The following is a 21,704-nucleotide window of genomic DNA, read 5'->3' as shown; positions in this document are numbered from 1 at the left end:
ACATAACTTTATGGAACTTTGGTACTGGTATTTTATATACCAATAGATGTGTGGAGTCATTTTAAATGATCAACTATTTAACACTTATCAGGTTCCTGGAATGGTTATTTTAAACTGAAATATATAAGGAAAGGAACTGAAAAATAACCAAACCACTCTAAAAACACGAGTTTCATGCACTGTTTATTAATCATTGTGATGCCAAAAGGTGCAGCCTTTGTGAACTTTGGTATAATTTTTGTGTAATTTTCAAAAGCAGGATGTATGATGACGTGAGTGGTAACTGTTATCTCAGGTTCCTGATGGGGACATTCAGAAATACAGCATGAGAATGTACTGTGAATGTTCATGTAGTAACAAAAATTATGGTGGAGTTTCTAACAGACAAGGTGGGAAAAGGCCCTGCTTATACAGATGAATGAGATTAAATTTAATATGAACCCTTGTTTTTGATACAGAGAAGAGTTATGGTGTACCGCTGTATTTCTCAAACTGGTCCTTGGGGGGACCTCCAATCAGTCCACATTTTTGCTCCCTGCCAGACAATCCACATTTTTGCTACAAGGAGCTAATGGGGAGCAAAAATATGAACCACCCGGGGGTCCCAGAGGACTGATATACATTATAAGAACATGTGTGATTTATCCCCACTGATACCATGTTAATATTACTGAAGCACAAAATCATCCAATAGTGAACTTTTATGTTGGAATTATGAGACGCTTGTTACAGATGGGCTGTAAATTCCAAATCTGAATCTGACAATTACCTTTTCTTTCCATGCTCAATAGAATAGTACTAGTTCCTTTTTATTGGGCATATATTTAATCTGGATTAAACGTTTCAGTTGTTTCAACACGTCTGAATCTCCAGAGTCATGATTTCGTTAAACTGCGCTCACTGGGATTCTACAAGGTCATATTCTAGCAATAGATGCCATGTACCGTACAGTCTATTAAGCAGAAGCTGTAACAAATGAGTCTAGTCAGATGGACTGCATTATCCCAACAATCTGATGCTCCCCCACCCATAAGACAAATGATGAGTCAGCTAGTACTTGATGCAGAATATCTCTCTCCAGTATGAGTAATGGAGTAGCAGTTAGATGCAGGTTGTCAGGGCTTGGTTTGTCTCTATTTCTCACCACTGGCCACGCCAACGGCTCTGCGCAGGGCGGAGAACCAGGTGACTTTCTCCTCCTCCGTATCTGTGGCACAGACCCACTGGCGCTTTGGGCTCTCCAGCACAAACGCATTCTTCACATCTAGTAGAGGAAAAAGAGGAATGCAGGTTTGCCAGATGGCACGCTGGTTAAAAATGTGGGCTTTTACACTGAATCCCTGGATGTGCTCTGCTGTAATACTCTAGTTTCTGACACAGAAACTATCACAGTTCTCTTGCATTGTGCTTTGTTTCATGTACATCCTTCACATTGTATTATTAGCTATTCTAACTTTAAGTATTTTACAGAGATTATGTCAGTAAAAGTGGTAGTAGCTTAAGTTATTGATTCCATCTAGCTGCAGTCTATAGTCCTGTCTCTATGTGCAGAAAAACAGAACATTGCAAGATTTAAATAATCTCGTATTAATCTACGCGGTGATGCCTACATTTTGTGTCCGTGATGTCACGCAGGGTCAGCACATGTAGGGCCACTGAGGCCAGGAAGGTGTGTGATGTCTTACAGCCGTGCCGGAAGGGCAGGTGGACCACACTCCTCCGAGTCAAAACCAGCGCATCATTAAACAAGAAGAGGCCCAGATCATCCACCTGCTCATAGACCCTTGTCACATAGTGATTGGGGTTAACAAAAGATCAATAATGACTAAGGCAACATTCATTTTAGTGCTTGGACATTAAAGACTGACAGGTAATTTACTTGCCAGAAAAATATTATCCAAATCAATGTAAAATTGAACGGAGAGTTAGACTGTCCTTGGAGCAATAAGGGGTTAAGAGCCTTGCTCAAGGGCCCAATGCTGAAATCACACTGCCCACTCTGGGATTTGAACCAACAACCTTCTGATCATAGGCACAGAATCCTAACCCATTGAGCCACACAGCAGCCATGACTTGTTACAAGATTGTATGTATACATTTTAGTCAAGGGGTCCTGGCACAGTATATTTTTCTTGTTTTATGCATTGTTTACACCTGAGTGGAATGGCGATGTCGCAATCTGGGATGCTCAGCAGAGCCGCCTCTTGTAACGTGATGAGGCGCCGGCTCCCCTCCCGGAGACTCTGCGGGGTGCAGCAAATTGTTTACATGCCCACATACGCTCCAGCGACATCTGATGCCCATGATGCAGTGGCTGGTGTAGGTAATGAATGAAACAAAAGTGCCCTTGCAGACGAAAATGTTTCAGATTATATCACATAGAGGTATAACAACAGCAATAACAACATAGTTTCATAATGCTTTTTTGAGTCACTCAATACATCAGGTTCTACTAAACACCTAGAAGGCATAAAGAGTACTTTTGAAAGTTTATTTTCAATAATGATATTAAGTTGCATGAGACCTTGAAGAGATTCACAAGTTATTAGGAAGGATGCAACCTTACTGGGCAGCTCTGAATCATCCTCTGAGTCTCCAGTATCTTCGAGTCTCCATCTGCATGCTGTTTCAACTGTCATGTAGAAATCCAGTGTGGTTAGAACTTGTGGTCTTGGTTTCATTGTGGTTTGTCATTTAATATGTACCAGTTTTGTCATACACCGAAATGAGTCAGTCTCCAGATGTGCGAATTATGAATGAGGACAACTGAAGCGAACTAAATTGTACTTGTTACTGGTATTCTGCAGAATTATAGGAAGAAATAATTTTTTTATCATTTAAAAACTATATGGGAATTAATGTACTTCAAGTTACTAAGCAATTCATGCATTCATTAAGCTAATCTGTTAAGTGTTTCTTTTCAGAATAAAGAATACCTGTTAAACTCATAAAACAGATAAATGGGTAAGACTGATGATAATCTTTGTCACTGCACATAGAGCAGTGAAATGTCATTTAGTAGAACCAGTAGTACCAGCTAGCAGAATAGCAGGTGTAATATGCATATAAGTGCAATAAATATAGATAAAGAAATATGCAATATACAAGGAAGTATGAGACCAGAAATATATGTGAAGTGTTTGTGGAACAGTAAAAAATGGTAACAATGTAACATATCAAAGAGGAGCAAATGGCTAAATTTATGAGGATTGTGATGAATTATGAATAAAAAGAATATAATGGCTATCAGGCAGGCAGGTTGTGGTGTACCTTGCGGAGAAACACCCTGTAGCTTCTCAGAACTTCCAGCACGGAGCTCAGGTGTAACCAGTCGGGATGCTCCGGGGCTGTGTACAGGAAGAAGGCCTGGAACAGCGTCAGGTACTCCTCAATACGAGACGAGGGCAGCAGTAGCAGCTCCTGAAGGCTAAGTGTGCAACATAGATGCATCAAATACTGACACAAAGTTTTAGTTAATTACTCTTAGTAATCCTTATATATGTTAAGTAATTATTTATCCAAAGCAACTTATACTTAAATATTTCACTGGAAAAGTATGCTTGGGTAGTATGAGATGGTACTTAGCTTCAAAGTTCAGGTCCTTCTACGAATCTACAATTTTCCACCATGAGACCAGGTACTCAATAGTCTAACATTTAGCTCCTTGCAAGTGCCTGCTCACAAAACAGTACCTCAGCATGCTGGTGGCCAGGGTCCTGTCATGTCTCCTCAGAAAGGCCCGGAAAGCAGGGATCATCACCCTACACTGCAAAAGGGACAAGTATGGCAACTTAGGACATGCAGTGTTTCTTCCATTAGAGCACTACCCTGATAGCTAAATGTCTGTTCTGCTGAGTTTTTCTGAGGCACACTTACAAAAAAAAATAAATAAAATAAACTGTCAGAGCAACAACGTGTCTGCAAAATTTGAAAATCATGGTGGTACTTTTTGAGTTATTATATTCACAAGGTGAAGTATCTTCTGAACTCACCCTTCCCATTAGATTTCACAGATCTTCACCATACAATGTGACTGCAACGTTTGAAAAAGATATGTCTAATACTTTTTGAGTTATTGCGCTAACAAAATAAGTGTCTGCAGTAGTAACACACCAGTCCCAATACCTTACAGTTAAGCATTGTTTACCTGTGGAATTTTATCTGAATTTTAATTCATTATATTTAAAATAACTTCCTTGTCTGAAGCCTTAGATAAGTTATATGATTGACTATCTTAATGCTAATTGGATAACAGCCGTCCTATCACAGTGGCCGCCTGAACCCACCCTGTCGATGGTCCGGAGGACAGTGGGATAATTGTTGAAGAAGTTGGTGTAGGTCCTCAGCTTGGAACAGAGCTTGAGGCACACATCTCCCACATGCTGGACTGACCCCTGGTCCGGCAGCCTTGCCGTCAGTTTCTCCAGGAAGACGCTGTGAAAAGAGGACAGGTTAGGTCATGACGCCGACTTTGAGTGAACTGGGTAGACGCAGCTGACGAGGAGCTATTCTGTTAGAACAGAATGAGTCACTTATCACGGAAATAGAACAGGATGATGTTTAATTCATAGAGAAAATGAAGCTGTTAATGTGGTTACATTGTAATTTTTTGTCCAGAATGCAATTTCCAGATATAGTGAGGTGGAAAGCCACCTTTTTATGAATAACTGCACCAGCGTGTTACAGCAGCTGCTACGAGCAGCTTACTTTAACCTTGCGTTTGTCATCATAAGAATTACAAGGAAAAATACTCAATTAATATAGGATAATGGATTTCACTTTGAAATGGTTTGAACGCAAACCATTGAAATGATTGCAAACAGTCTGAACAGTCAAAATAACTTTATTGTCAGGCCTAAACTAGTTAGAAGTTCAGTACAAGTACAGTATTCCCATACTTCATACTTGCCATTAAAGTAAAAATTCTTGATGTCAATAAATTTTGCCTGGAGTCAATAGAGTATATTCATTCATTCATTCATTCATTCATTCTTTGCTATCTATCTATCTATCTATCTATCTATCTATCTATCTATCTATCTATCTATCTATCTATCTATCTATCCATCCATCCATCCGTCCATCCATCCTGTTGTTCACCTTTCTGTTTCTCTACCCCTGTATTCTGTGAGAATATTAAATCATGGCTGACACATCATGCAGCCGTATGGGGATTCTTTTCTAGGGATACGCACGTGTTGACCTCCAAGATTTCCAGGATCGGGGAGAAGATTGTGAGGAGTTTGGAGGAACTGAGAATGGCCCGATTGGAGTCAAGGGCAGCCTTGAGGGGGCCATAGTATACCCGGACGATGGCCTGTAGCAACCGTATGTAGACCTTCTCACTGTGGAGAAGTTCAGCAGCCACCATGGCCTGTCCATTGGCATTGCTATGAAGACCCTGCAGAATGTAGAATATACCATGACACACTACACACACAGACATTATCCTCCTTCATATCCTGCAGCATAAGACTCTCTGTGGCTCAACAGGCCTGAAATGTGTTGGTCTTCAAGTTATCTTCTAAAGCTGGGCCACACACCAAACCAATGGCAAAAAATTTGTGCCAAACAAGTCTGGTGAACAATAAACTCCTATCCCCTCCCATTGATGGTGAAAATTTGCACTCAAATGTACCAGCATATCTAGAGGTTACAGTTGACATAAAGCACAATCGGAGAGCCGAGTTTTGCCGATTAGCTTCGACGCAAGTTCGACATGCTAAATCGGCCAAAATAATACCGATGCGGACCAATCTGTCCCTGACCATACTGCATGCACTAGTACTACAGGCAGTCGCTGACTCTCACCGATATTCCCCGACAGCTTCCAGTATCTTGCTGTGTCTAAGTCGTAACTACTTGCTGCTAAGGTAGCCCCATAACGGGAACACTTAATTTGAAATGTTTGGTTAGATACTTTGCTAAAATGAAAATCAACTTGCAGATTTCCCTGCTCTTACACCTTGATCAGCTTAAGGCTTAGTACTTGTGCTTCAACAGAGAAATCTGCAAACTGCGTTGGATTCTTGCCAATCTTAACTGGAATTGGGGAATGCTGCTTTAGGAGAAGCAGTTAGGAATGAAATCCACACTTTTCACAATGTCACACCAACAGACACACAGTAATGTCAAGTCTAGGGATATACTTGTGGTATCAGACTAATGTGATTCTGGGCGCCGGTCTGATCCCTTTGTGTTTTGACGCTATCGGTCCTGTCTGCACAGATCTCCTCGCATCTTCTTTGCAAGAACAATGAAAGGTACTGCAGGGGATTGTCCTACAATTCCACCACAGAAAGGAAGAGCAGTGAGACCTTTGCGACAAAATGAATCTGAAGATACTTGAACAGCCACACAAATGAGATGGATGGGCTTACACAGGGCTCTCTGGACAGTGCAGCCAGACCCTCGGTCAAAGCTTGGGTCACCTCTGAATTGGCATGGAACTCATAGGGGATAACTGTATCCCACAGAAAGTGGCCTGTGTGAGCAAAATAAGAACAAAATAATGTGTCTCTACTGCAGACACAACCAGGCCATTTTCCAACCATTAACATCTCTTGGATGCATTTTACTCAATATTTAAAATTTCCTAAAAAATTAGTTAATACAGAAAGCTTAACACAACAAAGCGAAAACAAAACAAGTGTAATTTTAGCTATGGTATATTTGTAACACTGTGTGCATTAATGCTTTGCTGATTGATTGGATTATACGATAAAAACAAACTAGACATCACCATCATGGATATTTTGAAGCGTTCCTTCAGTCAGGTCTGGGTTAGAACAGCACACATTCAGCCTCTCATCAGTGCACACGTCTCCTTCCCATTCGGTGCCTCACCTACCGCCCGACCGCTTATCTCCTGTGCGAGTGCTTTCAGCTGGGGCCCCAGCTGGACCCTGATGGTCCCCAGGGTCTCCTCCAACCGCTCCGCTTGCCTCGCCCAACTCAGCAGCTCGGCCTCACCAAAATATAGCCTGGGGGGGAACTCTGCCCCTCCTGACCACTCACTTAGAACTAGGGCATAGCAACAAATAATTCATCACATTAAAATACAAGGATAGAAACGTAAATATTTCAGCATCTTCCCCTTATGTAAATTTGTACATTTTATCAGATCCAAGTCTTTTTTTTAAGATCAGATTTTGATACATAATAAACTTTACATTTAATATCCATTTACTTCACTTTAATTGCTCTCATAACTACGGTCTCTGTAGGTTCTGTAAATAGCATATAACCCCCCCCTCATGCTCACTCTGTTGGTACGACCCAGTTGCCAGCCCAGTGGGAGCGCAGACTCTCAGGCCCGTCAGAGTGGAGAGCTTCACCATCAGCTCGGTTCCTGTCACTGACAGCGGCAAAAGATGAGGGCTGGGATGTGACAACAGCCATGATTTATAAAGGGGGACCAGATGTCTCAATGGCTTCAGCAATATATTTGACAGAGGTGAAATGTTTTTCTCAGAATTGCTCCTCATGGGAAATTTACAGTGAGGCCTATTTCTCATACTTGCTAAGTGATTTCATAATGACATGTCCCCTATTCATTCTATCAGTAACAAACAAATGTCAGGAAACAATAAGGAATTGTTCAATTTAACTGTAAACCACTCTGCTATATAATAGCTGCATTTAAATACTTTGAGAATTTCTAAAAACGTCCCAATGTCACAATGTAAGACGTGTAAACCTGAAGCTGCTAGAGGGGTGAAGATGAACAGACTTGCTCCTTCTGCTGGTGCTGCTACCCAGCCAGCCAGTCTCTCCCAGAACTCCCTAACATCTGGCCGCAGCACTGACTCCTGCGTCACCCTGCAGCCTGTGCAAAGGGACAGCCCAGTGTTCATTCTAATAACTCGCGCCCAAATGCGGAAATATCTGAGTTTCATGCGTGAAGGAAAACCACACTTAATTCAACCATAAATCAGCGCAGACATAATTAAACAGAGAAGTGGAAATGATCTTTCACAGCAACCTTAAGCAACCCTGAAACTGAATTTCAGAATTTATTGCAGGATGTTATTTCAATTCAAATTTACTTAATTTTGACATAGTGCTTTTCACAACAGTCACCCCAAGGCGCTTGGGTGTGTTTGGGTACGTCATTAAGAGGGAAGGAAGGAAGGAACTAAAAACCTCCAAGGAGGGAGGAAAAGAACCACTGGGGGTCCAAGGTGTTCTTGTGTGTTCAGTTTGTGTTCAGTGTTCTCTGTGCCATATAAGTCAGTAGTTTATCCGAGGTACTTCTGGCCATAAAGCAGGGGTACTGAAGGGCACTGCAGTATGTATATGTACAGTATCGTCATTCATTAGGTGATATGAAAGGATATTACATCCACCTTGTAAAAGGTTAAGCTCCTCCGCATCTCCTTCTGCCAGAACTGCCACATTCTGAACCATCACTCCCTGCAGCAACCTCTCCACCCTGAAGAGCAGAGCTTCCAGAGTGCTCCCTCTGTGGTCGTACAGCAGAGGCACCACTGCAGAGCGTGCAGCTGACAGCAGCAGCTGTGCATAAGCAGGTGAGTGTTATGGGGGGGGGGAGAGGGGGGACGTCTCACTAATAGAGCCACTTTAACAAGCCTGTCCAGAACACTGGGTCAAAGCTGCCTAGCTGAGTCATTTTTTTTCCATCAACAATTATTTTTTGCAGTGTAATGCCTCTTCTGCTTTATTTTGCCGAATTAGCATCCTGTAGCATTGCATTGCACCATACTGCATCTCAGCATCTCCAGCATCACCATCTCCTACCTCATATGCTGGCACCCTGGAGGAGACCAGGAGCAAGTGGAGGGGAGGCTGACGTGGCAGAATGCGAGATTCACCTTGCGTCCGGCAACTGAAAACAAGAAAGGGAGAATTATCCACAAAGTGTGCAACTCTTGTCACTACAGTGTATCTTTCTGTAAACAGTTCTAAAAACAGATATTTTTGTCTGCTGTTCTGGTGGTTGACGCGACATATTTTCTGATGTTCACTCTCTGTCCACTGGTGGGAGTGAGCTCCGGAACTCCGGCATGCACGATACAGAGAGCAGAGGAGAATTGTAAACGCACGACCGTGTAGAGACAAAAATGACAAGCTGTTGTGTAAATAAGATAAATAAGATAAGGCTATTTAGTTTGTTTAATAAAAGTACGATGTATAGACCTGTTCTATAGGAAAGGTAACCTTAAATGACTTCTGTTGTGATCTGGCGCTATATAGAAAATAAAATTAAATTAAATTAAATTGACCTTCAAGGGGGGGCGGGAGGTGTCATTGGGAGGGCAGGGTGCACCCCTAATATAATGGTAGGGGAAACACTGAATTTCAAAATTGTGAAAATCTCTGAAAATATCATGATATCACTTTTTAGGGCATATCACTCAGCCCTACTGCTTATCAAATAAAACATTTCTGTGACATATGATATTTTATAAAAACAAATTTTCACATGAAACCCTTTTTTTAACATTTTACCTTTTAAACATACTGCAAAATTGGTGCAGTCTTAAATGTCGCAGTTTAAACATAGCCTGAAATTAGCTTGGCTGAAATAGGAATATTAGTAGTCTCCAAACCTCTTAGCAGACCCTTTGTATAGTGATTGCATGGAGCTGGCCACATGACTGCTCATCAGCAGGGATCCCTCAGTGGGGGACAGCCAACCTCCCTGATCCCTTCGCAGCGACAGGCTGGACCGTGAACGGATTTTCTCCTGAACATTCAGGACACAGAATGAAGGTAATATGGCACCCACAGCAAACATGGTATCACCACTAGGTTTCATTGATGTCCAAGATGTCTGTGAAGAACAGACACATTCCTATTGTGAAGGTAGTGCAATGGCTTCTAACCATTTTTTTACAGCAAGAGCTACTTTTACAAAAAAAAACACTCTAGCAAGATCCAAAATCATGACGATAAACCTATATTTTGCCAATTGGGGGGTGGGGGAGGTTGGATGTTGCGTCATAATCTACTACAAATGTCTTGGTGATTAACCTGTCAATTGGGCTTAATCTGGTAGGCCGCCATTTGAAGCAGAGGATGCCATTGACTGTCTTACCCCTAAAAGCACCAAAGCAGCTCTCATGTCCTGCTGACTGAAACTTGCCCAGAGCTTCTCCCTACGGATGTTAGGACTGGCTGTCCCCGCTGACCAGCTGCTATTCAACCAGGCGTGTCTATACATCAGCGTACCTCCTGTGGTAACAAGCATTATAAAAAGTATTCATCCATCCATCCATCCATCCATCTATCTCCTAACCAACGATCCTAGTCAGAGCGTTAGGGGCCCTTGGAGCCCTATTCCATGCAGCAGAGGATGGGTAGGACACACCCTGGACAAGATGCAGAGCACACACTATGCTTTATGGGCAATCTAGAGACACCAACTAGCCTAACTGTATGTTTGTGGACTATGGGAGGAAAACCAGAGGAAACACAAGCAAGAGAGGATGAACAATGCAAATACCATCCATACCGCAGAGGTGGGATTTCAACCCCCAATCTTGGATCCATAAGCCATCATGCCCCCCAAAAAACATTCACATTGTCCTAAATTAATCAACAGATGAAGGGAACAGTTCTGAGTGTTACTCTTATAATTTATGCATTTTCATTTAGTAAAGATTCTCAGATTATTCGAGAATTCGAATAGGTATGACAGTGGTTCACCAATTATTGAAGGATATTAATAAGGCACCAATTAAACTCTTTTGCAAAACATACTTTTTAGTTTCTAACGTGGCCGCAGTTTTGACAATTGGAAAGAAAACTCACTCTTGTGCTCTGCCACCTTTTCCCGGATGCACTGTCTGATCCACCTCTCTTTCCGTCTCTCCTCCGGCTCCTCCTTGTCTCGCACAGGATCATTTAAAGTGCCATAGATGTCTGCCGCCTCTCGGGGCGTCAGGTAGTCCAGGCTGGAGACACACACTATATAGTGCCTTTTCCAGGCTCCGTACTCCAGGTCGGTGGGGGTGTAGGGGAGAAACCAGCCATGCTTCATGCACTTTGGGGCCCAATGACAGTCCTGGATCCACCCATGAGAAACAAAGTCACAGGTCCATGTTGCTCTTCAAGAATGATGCTGAACAGGGTCAAGCGGCTAATAAACCATAGTATCACTGTCCAAAGAAAAACGCGTCTCCAAAAATCCATTATTTCAGGAATATGAAAAAACACATTTTCTCAGAAGCTACTTTACAAAGTAAACCTAAAACAACGCAATGACTTACCCTTAACATCACAAACAGAAACCTATCTTTACATAGTCATCAGTGAACAGTTTCATGTTTTATATGGACTTGCATGGCAAGTATGCCAGTGTCAGCAAGATACTAACTTATCCTGCTTTATATTGACAATTAATGATAATATTTAGGTATCTAGCCATCAATATCAAGTTGCTAAAATTGGCAATATAAAGTAACTCATCCAAACCACCATCATGAATATTGATGTTTTTTTTTAACTAGTGTTCATGTATGTACTAGTTAAGCACTGATACTTCATACTTGACTTTTCATTGATCAGATAGATGTCAAACGCCATCAGTAGACAGTGGAGAATGGCTGTATTCCATAAGTCACAATTGCTGACAACTAGACATACCCAGTCTGCATCTTCGCTTATTTTACAGAGTCATCATACATACACGCGATCATACACGTGAACTCAAACAGGCATCACGCAAGCTCGTTTTCAAGTCTGCCTGGAAAGAGAGCCTCTCTAAATACAGACAAGCACTAGTGACTGTTAGGTCTGTGTATCTCTCCAGATTAATAGACATGAACAAAACCAATCCTAAATTCCTATTTGAATCTGTGGCTAGGTTAACACAGAATTCCTCATTAAACTCGCAAGTCCCGCAAGCTCTTAAGAGTGATGACTTTCTTAAATTTTTTAATGGTAAAATAACTAAGATTAGACAGACCATCCAGTGCACACCCTTACCTACTTATGGCTGCCAGCCTCCTGCTAGTCTTATGCCTACCAATAATGAGACCTTTGAATCATTCATTCCTATTACACACTCAGAACTTTTGAGCTTAATTTTCTCCTGTAAATCCTCTACTAGCCTTGTAGACCCAATTCCTACAAAATTCTTCAAGGAAATTTCACCGCAGATTAGCACTACAGTGTTAAATGTGTTAAACTCTTCTCTTAGGCTTGGATACATTCCAAAACCTTTTCTAATGGCTGTTATTAGACCCGTCATAAAGAAACCAAATCTTGAACCTAGTGTTTTAGGAAACTATAGACCTATCTCAAATCTTCCTTTCATTTCAAAGATCATGGAAAAGGTTGTAGTTCGCCAGTTGTCTTCTTTCCTACAAAAAAATAATGCCAATGAATTATATCAGTCTGGCTTTAGGCCAAACCATAGCACAGAAATTGCTCTAGTCGAAGTAATGAATGATTTACTTGTGGCTTCTGACCATGGCTGTGTATCTCTGTTGGTATTGCTAGATTTATCTGCAGCGTTTGATACTGTGGACCATAATATCCTCTTGGACCGGTTAGAAGGTGTAGTTGGCATTACGGGGACAGCACTTTCTTGGTTCCGCTCATATTTAACTGATCGCTGTCAGTATGCCCATGAGAACAATGAATCATCCAAGGCCACCAAAGTTAAATATGGTGTCCCACAGGGATCAGTCCTGGGCCCACTACTGTTTACCCTATACATGTTACCTTTTAGTAACATTATTAGAAATCATGGTGTTGGGTTTCATTGTTATGCAGATGATACACAGTTGTTCATATCTGTTAACCCTGATGATACATCACTGCTATCTCGATTAGACTGTCTACTAGATATCCGGTGCTGGATGGCAAAAAATTTCCTTATGTTAAATACAGAAAAAACAGAAGTTCTGGTAATTGGTCCCAAGGCTGCAAGAAAGTTTCACCACCTCAACGTTGGCAGCCTTCCTACACAACCTAACATGGTGGTTAGAAATCTTGGCGTTCTTGTTGATTCAGATCTATGTTTTGATGCTCACAAAAGAAGTATTACTAGAACTGTGTTTTATCATCTACGGAATATAGCCAAGCTTCGTAAGATGCTCTCACTTCATGATGCAGAAAAACTAATACATGCCTTCGTAAGCTCCAGACTGGATTACTGTAATGCCCTCCTATCTGGTTGCCCGTCTGGATCCTTGCATAAACTTCAGTTGGTACAGAATGCTGCAGCCAGAGTTCTAACAAACACTAAAAAATTTGATCGTATTACATACTTATCCTCCCTTCATTGGCTGCCAAGTCTCGAATTGACTATAAAATACTGCTATTAACCTATAAAGCACTGAATGGCTTTGCACCAGAATACCTTAGTGATCTGCTGACCACATATAACTCTCCACGCTCGCTTCGTTCTCAAGCCATGGGATATCTGTTAGTGCCTAGGGTAGAAAGAGCTACGGCAGGCTGCAGAGCTTTCTCCTTTAGAGCTCCTCAGCTGTGGAATGGTCTTCCACCGGATGTGCGGGTTTCAGGCTCACTCTCAATATTCAAGTCTAGATTAAAAACACACCTGTTTAGTTTAGCGTATAGGGACACTAGTTCTAGCCCTAGCTAACTCCTCACTCCCAGTCAGACCTATAGTGTGAGGTGTAGAGCTGGGTGGGGATTGGTGCCATTGGCTTTAGATAAACTGGACTGTCAGTGCTGTCACTCTAACTTCACAATCCCTTATGGAATTGGAGTGCTGACATTTCAGGGACTCCCCATGCCTGCATTCCCACTTGCCTCTCCCTCCTACTGATGCTGCCATAGCCATATCTGCCGGAGCTTGCAGATTGCACTTCATATTGCACTCATCTAGCTGTTAGCACTGCCTATAGCCTCCCCTACTTTGACTAATTGTACATTTTATTTCCCATACTCCTCCTGGGGGGTGCTGCCTGGAGACCTCAATCGCTCAAGATGTCCAGCATACCCTACTACAGTACATGTGACGTCGCCACCACCAGTGACGTCCCTGCATCCAGCTCGTCGTTCTACCAGTGTCATCTTCCATGTATGACCCGCTGCTTTACCTCTGGTTGACAGAAGACTCGGCACTGGCTTGTCATCCTCCCTGCTCTCCAGTTATTTCTCAAATTTCATGACTTGGCACTTAACCATCTATCCTATTTGACTCTCCCTGCCGGCCCCTGGAGGATGGGCTCCCCCTTTGAGTCTGGTCCCTCCCAAGGTTTCTTCCTTCTTGGGAGTTTTTCCTTGCCACTGTCGCCTATGGCTTACTCACTGGGGGATTTGGGTGCGGATGCTGTAAAGCGCTTTGAGACGATGTAATGTTGTGATAATGCGCTATACAAAAATAAATTTGTTGTTGTTGTTATTGAGCCTGAGACTATCCCAGAAAGCACAAAGCTTGGATTGGGGGAGTGGGGTGGAGGGGTTGCCCTTAGGATTGGAGCTACAGTTAGTGTTGCCATTTTATCATTTTAATTTTCATTAACAAGAATATTTTTTCATTTTTCGTTTTTAACAATAATAACCATTAAACCCACATTAAATCCCATGCTGAATTAGCTGCCCCTTGCTATGTCACGACATCACATATGAATTAAATGCAGAGGACACATTTGGTTGTTGCGCACTGTGTGCTGTGGTGCATTAACACTGACCACTGGTCACTTAATTCTAATTCTTAATTCTAAGAGCAATTAAGTGGTAACAGTTCACTTAGCTGCATTCAAAGTCTCACCAAAAACTGAGAACTGAAGCACAGCCCTGGAGACCACAGTGCAACCCACTAAGCCACAATGCTACCCATATGCCATATTAAAAAAATTAATCAATACAGAAACTATATTCTGCACTGTACTGCCTCACTGCGAATGAAAATGAGCTTTCTGTGTAAATTATACATTGCATATATATTGCTCTTTTATTGCAATAAACCCAAAACATTTTCAGAGCTACTTTTGAACCTGTGTGCCACTGACCTGCTCTGCAAGGACCTTCCAGTGCCAGCAAACCTGGGCGACGATGCAGAGCTCACGGGGGTTCAGGAAGGAGAGGATATAAAGGGACAGGAAGCGGGGCAACACACTGGTGAAGTCCATGTTGGTACTGGGAAAAGCCTCCATGAACCAGTCTCTGGTGAACCTTGGACCGCAAAGAAAGACCAGCAGCATCCAAAACACTGGTTATGTTCATTACATTTATTAAATTAATCTGTGGTAAAATATTACTTCACAAATTTTTGTAAATGTGTGTATGTATTGCATACTTAAGCTGGGATCTGGAGCATCTTCTTAGTATATCATGAATAAACAGTTTTCTTTGATTATCAGTCCACAGATCAAACCAGTGTAGTATGAGTGTTGTCCTTTCCTGAAAAAGCTATGGGGAAAAAATAAAGTAAATTGTGTTTCCAGTTTAGAGTAACCATCAACCAATCAGGTTATATAGATTTAATACTGAATATTTTTTCGCATTAAATTCATCGGTGAGTTGGATATTAAAAGTTATTTCTAGTGTAAGGGAGCAAGCGGCAGGTGTCTGACCTGGTGATTCGTTGGCTTATTGACAACTGGTGTCCAAGTACTTAGACGGGTCTCGGATGCGAGCAGTAAATCTTCAGTCAGTGCTGGTCGAAAATCTATGGCATTGAAATGCCGCTGCTTTACACTGTGGATACTTGCTCTTCCTCTGGATTTTACCAAATCCGTTTCCAGAGTTTCCATTGTAAGCAGAAGGATATCTGAAACATTAACATTTTATTCGATTGCGCAGTGAGACTGGTCACATGCTGCTGTACAACGAAGAGAACGATGTCCCCAGAAAACCTTAACAACTCTTACAACATGTTGAGAGTAGAATACATGATGGTTAGGGCCGTTACACAAACTAAACTTATGGCAAATCAAGCGCGAACCGTACGTCTACGTGTTCATTCGTAAGAATCTTAATATTATGAAAAATATCGCCAAATTAGACACGCAGCCTTTCATTTTACCGTAAGTAACCTATATTTTTCTTGCAGGATATTACAGACTGTTTAGTTCTTCACAGCAAGCGCAGGTTCCCATAGAAACGAGATAACAAACCCGTCAGCTGGTCACCGGTGACCCTTTCGCTGTATAGACATTTAACTATGGTCTTGTATACAATACAATATACAGTATATTGCTTGTTTTATATACAGTATATAGCTTGTTTTGTAGCTCTGCGTTTAAATAAAATATCACGGAAAGCTTGAGTTAAATGAGCAAACAAGTGAACTGCGGGCAGTAGTGAACTGAGCGGTGTGGTATGATAATTTAATCCAGAAATATTTTGTATGGAGAACATTTTCGCGTGCGTGCGCATATTGTTTAACTGTATATGTTTGTGTTAACGTAATTCCAATCATTTTTATGTATATTTTCATGTTTGATAAAACCCAGACGGTGTATCATTAATTCCAAACAGGCTGTAGTTGCGCCATCTGCATTTTACCAGTATCTGGGAAATCGAGTCCATTGTATCCGGCAACGGTAAACGTTTCAAATATATGAATGAATATAGGTTGAATGGTTTAGAATAAAATTATACAGGTCGAAATGTCTAAAATGGGTTGAAAACGGATGAATTTGATCTTTGTCTTTTTCTGACAGATTAAATCAAGTGTGCGGTCGTAGCTCATGGTTTCATGTGTTCATCCGTCCTATTACACTTCGGGTCAGTCCATGCCAAATCAACCAGGGGCTCCATGGGCATCATTCCTGATTTTGATGAAAACTTGGTATTTTGATACTTATAGAGAACACTGAAAATTCCCCAAGTTTTATTGAAAAATTCTGATGCCGTCCACAGTTATGGCCCTTTCAAATTTGGGTGCCACGCCCCCTTTTTTGCACTTGCAAATCGCGCATATAATTTGTAAGGGTTTTCAGGAGACCATATCTTCATTTCTAAGCATGCAAGAGAGCTTAAAATTGCTGTCATTAGATTCACATTTCAAGAGGTGTACTCTCAAAAATGACCTCTTGGCAGCTGAACGGAAAGACTTGAAAATCTCATATTTGACCCTGGGAGTTTATATTGAAGGAGTTGAGTTGAGATAGTTATATTTTCAGCATTTATAGTTCAGATATGCTTCTTTCAACTGTATAAATTTCATTCCCATCACTATCTACACAGTCAACCACATCCCCGATGTAGGGGGTCAGATGAGGGGTTTCTCACCTGTGACCATTTTCAGATGGCAATATATCAAAGAATAAATGGTTATTTAGAATGAATTTGCATCAGCTTACAGTATCTTCCTCAAATAACAAAAATATAGAATATTGGATGTAGGTGAGGTGGTGACCCCAGAGCTTGGGGGTCAGAATCCGAAAAAAGTGTCTGGGGTTGAACCAAAAACTGATTTTGGTCAGTCTTACCAAATCAATGAGGCCAGTATTAACAGCACTCTGACGGAGAGAAAACCAAAAATAACTGCATATATATATATATATATATATATATATATCCACCTCCAAAATCTGGAGGTGCATCTTCTAACAATTTTAGGTGTGTGAACATCTGTACTCCCACTCAAATTTCTCAATATGAGATATGATATGAGATCTATACATAAAGTGAGACGTGTCACTCAACTCAAAACATTGGAGTCATTAGTAGTCAAAACTCCTATATTAGTTCACAGTACTTAAAGATTTTAAATCACATCAACTTTTTTCATGCTTATTATTATTATTCTTTATGCAATTTCTCAAAGGGCATTACACTTCTGGGTTTATAGTGTACATACAAGTTCTTAATCACAATCATAACTGTTTTCAGAAAACGCATGGTCCTGCTTGTTCAAAAATACCAAGACTTTGTGCAAAATAATCAACTTTTATTGATATCTGCAATACATTGCATAATAATAAGGCAAAATAATTAAAGAATTTTGGCATTTCTTTGAATAAAATCTTACCCAATCACATAAAATCAGGCTGGTGGTCATTATATAACATTTTATCTATTATTTCATAAAGCAATAGTGGTCCATCTTTGTTATTTGGAAGCCCAATATTTTATTTGTAGTCATATACATAAAAACATATTACATATATTTCATAAATGTAACAATTCACAGCTGTGCAGAGGTGAAAGAAGCGATTTAAATAAAAAGCTGATCTATTTACAGCAGTAGCTGCTGTCAGTCCACAATCCGGGGTTCCCAAGGCGGACTCGTATACATGGAATCACAAGAATCATGAAAAGTTATGAAATCTGAGAAAAGCAACCCCCTCCATCATAACTGTAAACGAACATACATTTTATTGCTTGCACTGTCACTTTTAAGGTAAATAACCGCAAACTTCAGACCAAGTACTTTTCAGATCTTTAATGTCCTAAGCTGGTTCCCAAAATATTAAATTCTTAACAGCGGTTTGGTCATCCAATTTGTCCGGTGCCTTAATAAGCTTGGCATGTTAAAAAAGTAAATATATCATATTGCACCATTTGGGAGAGCTGGTTGGCACTGACGAGACAGAGAGTACACCACACCAAACCACACACAAAACTGAACTTGCCCTGACAGGTCTATAGGAGGCACTGTCTGGTCAAGATTCTGCAGCAGTGAAACAATGTTAATTACAGGCCTTCATTGGGGGACTCCCGATCATGACTGGATCATCTTGGCCATAGGCATGGATGCAAACTGAGTGCTTGCACTGTCTGAACCCCTCAACATCCTACCAAAATAAATCCATGCTGTAATTTTTTTTTGTAGGTGCATCACCACACCACTAAATTCACGATGTACATATGCAATATTACAGCCTCTTGCTATTTTATATTGAAAGATACATGTCAATAATAAGCATCCACCAATCAGCTGCTGGATGTTCTTGGTAAATCCTGGCTTTCGGCGAGGTTGAGCTTTTGACTAGTAATGAATGGGCATTAAGGATCATCCAGAGTAATCACCGGCCAAAAGCGGGCAAAAAGTGTAAATCAGTTTAGGTTATTAATAAATTCATATAATCAGCATAATCATTTGGGGAGACTCAAAAACATGATTAAGTCCTCGTTAGAAATGATGTCGTAATGTAATTTTGCAATGGTGCATGTCTAGCCCCATCCAAGCCAAAGTATACTAAAGGCTTGTGCTTTGTCCTGCCTGAGATAGGTTACAGGGCCCCCTGTGATTCTGACAAGGTTAAGAGGTTGGATAGATGGATATACCCACCTTTTCATAACATCATTCATATATGACCTGTATTTAATTATGGCACATTTGTCTCACTGAAGAAACAAGCGACAATCAACAGGTTATCAGCCTAAAAATACTTTACCTCAAGAAAAGGATACATGGATGAACTCAACTCCTCCAACTGAAGATGAAAAAAAAAACAAAGTTTCTCAAAATCTGAAATAATTTGATCCCCACTGCTTGCCCTCATGTACAGTCAAAAACATTCCGAATGTGACTGGTTGATTCTGAGCACAGCAGCATCCTTCGTTACTTATGGGTGTGCGCACTAATGCAACCAGGTCTTTGTATAATTTTTTTTGCAGTAGGAAAAAAATCTCAGAATTTTGACTAAGCTGAAATTATGACATTTTTAGCCAATCGGGCAGCATCGCTTCCTCTGCAGGATGCTATTTAGGAATACATCCAAACATACATTATTCACATCATGTAATCTGCTGCCAAGTAGTTTGGATTTCGTGTTATCTTGCTACCTTTTGAAAGCAGAAAAACAGAGTGGCACTAGTACTGTCTTCATTGCCTCGGTTTGAGTTATTCTTGTGATGCCAGTGTATGTCTAGGACATCTAGCAGGCTAACAAATGAAAGACGCATTTGATATTTTGTTACCAACTGTAGTTATTACATAACTTTTGTGCAATGTCACAACTGTTATGGTCTGTTGAAGCCAATAAAGTAATAACTACGGTTAATGCAATAGCTGCCTACGTGTTTAACATTATTATGCTATTAACAAAATTCCAATTTGGTTTGGTTTGTAAATAATGAAATCGTGATGTATATCATGGATTGTGATTCCTGCCATAATATCATAGCGTGACATCTTGGCCATATTGCTAACCACTAACTGCTAATGATCATAGTTTTGAAAAAAACGTTAATGTGAGAAAACTTACATTTGTTAGAAGTTTGTCCATGTTGTTATCACTGGCAAGCTTTTTCTTGTCGTCTGGCATTTCATCCACCTCTCCGTAGAGGTCAAAGTGCAATCGCGCAAGCTTCTCCTGCATCTCCCGAACATGTTCCATCTGATCAATCAAACATTCACTACCTGCATTAAAACAAAAGATGTAAAGCCTAAAATATGCTGAGGGAGGCTTTAATAAACCACTGCTGTCCTTTAATATTCATATCAGTAATGTGAAACCACGAAGACCAATGATAGAAAAAATATATGATATTTATTTACTGATCAATCATTAGAATTACCTGTGAATTCTGAGCCAGACCACTACTACCACAACTCCAAATACCATTTAAAATGTAATGTGTTACAGATTTTGGGGGTAAAAATATCCAAAATCTGAAAGGTGATAAATTCCACCAGAGATTTACCATCTTTCTCCATGACATGCTGTTATTTATGGATTACCAATATTTTTAAAAAAATCACACAGGCCTGTTCAAGGAATCTCGGTCTGGCTGTGTCTAGTCTCTTACTAGCAAAAGTCCTCGAAATAATGGAAAGGTTGTCTGTGAGAAATCAGTGCAGCATTAACATCATCAATGTTCCAGGCAATCAGCAGCTCTCAGTTACATTCTAACCAATCCATATGAACCTTCTCACCAAAAGCCTGTAGTTTGCCTGAGTGGAAGTCATTAAGGAGACTTAGCAGACCCTTCTCCATCTCCTGGACATCCGAAACATCGGTAAGGAAGGCGTGCTGGACTGGGCCAGTCTGACCCTTCCCTGATGGTCCTTGCTGTTTGGGTTTGGTATTCCTGAGGATAAATGTACACAAGAAACAAAACACACTATAACACAAAACATATCTATTATAAAGGTCGGAAAATTTTCATGAATCTTCTGATTAGTTCCATAAGATTTCACCCACTATGAAAGTGGGCACACCCAAGAAAAATGTATGAAAAACAGTCTAGAAACATTGGCTAATGTATGATAGACACAACAGATCATATTACTTTGGCTGCCCACAAATAGTCTCAGATAGTGCCGAATGGATCAGAACCAAAACCCACTTCCTAAACTTCGTCCTCTGCGTGGTCCCCGTGTTGCTCAAGCTGAGATTGCGATTGGTTGCCGCATTTTTTCGGGTGGTCGCAGGATGAGCTGGCTGGGCGCTGGGCGGCCGGGGGCTTTTTCTCTTTAACTTCTTCTCCTCCATTTCATACTGCTACAATCGAACCCTGAAGCAAGCCTGGGGCAGATGTTTGTACTAGGGGAAATTAATATTTACGGCAAAGTGAAATATTACCATAATGCTAACTGATATAGCAAACAGCACTCAAAAAAAGTTTACCCTGAAGCGGATAGTTGAAGAGTGACATTAAATGCTGTCCCTTCTTAAAGCAAAGGCAGATTAAACAAATGCTTCAATTCATGCGTTTTCAGGGTTTCCTAAATTACCAGTACACTAGACGATGCACTTTAATGTTTCAGAGGAATGGAGCTTGAGGACACCCCTCGTAAACGTTTAACTTGCCATTGAGGTGTAGGAAATAGTAAGAGACTACGTATACATTACGGGAAT

General features: G+C 40.8%; 2 protein-coding genes across 4 annotated transcripts; both read right to left on the bottom strand.

Moving 5' to 3' along the window:
• Nucleotides 1-182: 182 nt before the first annotated feature.
• Nucleotides 183-16,046, bottom strand: LOC125707579 (epithelial cell-transforming sequence 2 oncogene-like). Of its 3 annotated transcripts, XM_048974816.1 has the most exons (22): nucleotides 15,974-16,046; nucleotides 15,522-15,718; nucleotides 15,245-15,357; nucleotides 14,958-15,120; nucleotides 10,777-11,029; nucleotides 10,061-10,197; nucleotides 9,573-9,709; nucleotides 8,761-8,848; nucleotides 8,349-8,517; nucleotides 7,700-7,828; nucleotides 7,265-7,357; nucleotides 6,847-7,023; nucleotides 6,381-6,484; nucleotides 6,150-6,281; nucleotides 5,196-5,401; nucleotides 4,287-4,434; nucleotides 3,693-3,766; nucleotides 3,271-3,427; nucleotides 2,567-2,632; nucleotides 2,155-2,243; nucleotides 1,611-1,783; nucleotides 183-1,264 (listed from the first exon to the last, which is right to left on the bottom strand). In XM_048974816.1, exons 2-22 carry the CDS (start codon nucleotides 15,699-15,701, stop codon nucleotides 1,134-1,136), a joined length of 2,919 nt encoding a protein of 972 aa, XP_048830773.1. In that variant the 5' UTR covers nucleotides 15,702-15,718; nucleotides 15,974-16,046; the 3' UTR covers nucleotides 183-1,133. The 3 variants fall into 3 exon arrangements, with proteins under 3 accessions (XP_048830773.1, XP_048830772.1, XP_048830774.1); XM_048974815.1 differs by having other exon boundaries at nucleotides 15,522-16,030; XM_048974817.1 differs by lacking the exon at nucleotides 6,150-6,281 and having other exon boundaries at nucleotides 15,522-16,030.
• Nucleotides 16,047-17,824: 1,778 nt separating this feature from the next.
• LOC125707582 (coiled-coil domain-containing protein 28A-like) lies at nucleotides 17,825-21,704 on the bottom strand. Its single transcript, XM_048974819.1, has 6 exons — nucleotides 21,474-21,704; nucleotides 21,193-21,371; nucleotides 20,780-20,934; nucleotides 20,109-20,263; nucleotides 19,312-19,334; nucleotides 17,825-18,886 (listed from the first exon to the last, which is right to left on the bottom strand). The coding sequence occupies exons 2-6, from the start codon at nucleotides 21,336-21,338 to the stop codon at nucleotides 18,832-18,834; spliced, it is 534 nt and encodes a 177-aa protein (XP_048830776.1). The 5' UTR covers nucleotides 21,339-21,371; nucleotides 21,474-21,704; the 3' UTR covers nucleotides 17,825-18,831.

This window comes from Brienomyrus brachyistius, chromosome 14 (assembly GCF_023856365.1).
Source record: "Brienomyrus brachyistius isolate T26 chromosome 14, BBRACH_0.4, whole genome shotgun sequence".
NCBI lineage: Eukaryota > Metazoa > Chordata > Actinopteri > Osteoglossiformes > Mormyridae > Brienomyrus > Brienomyrus brachyistius.
The sequence above is the reverse complement of the archived record's forward strand: the minus strand, read 5'-3'. Positions and strand labels throughout refer to the sequence as shown.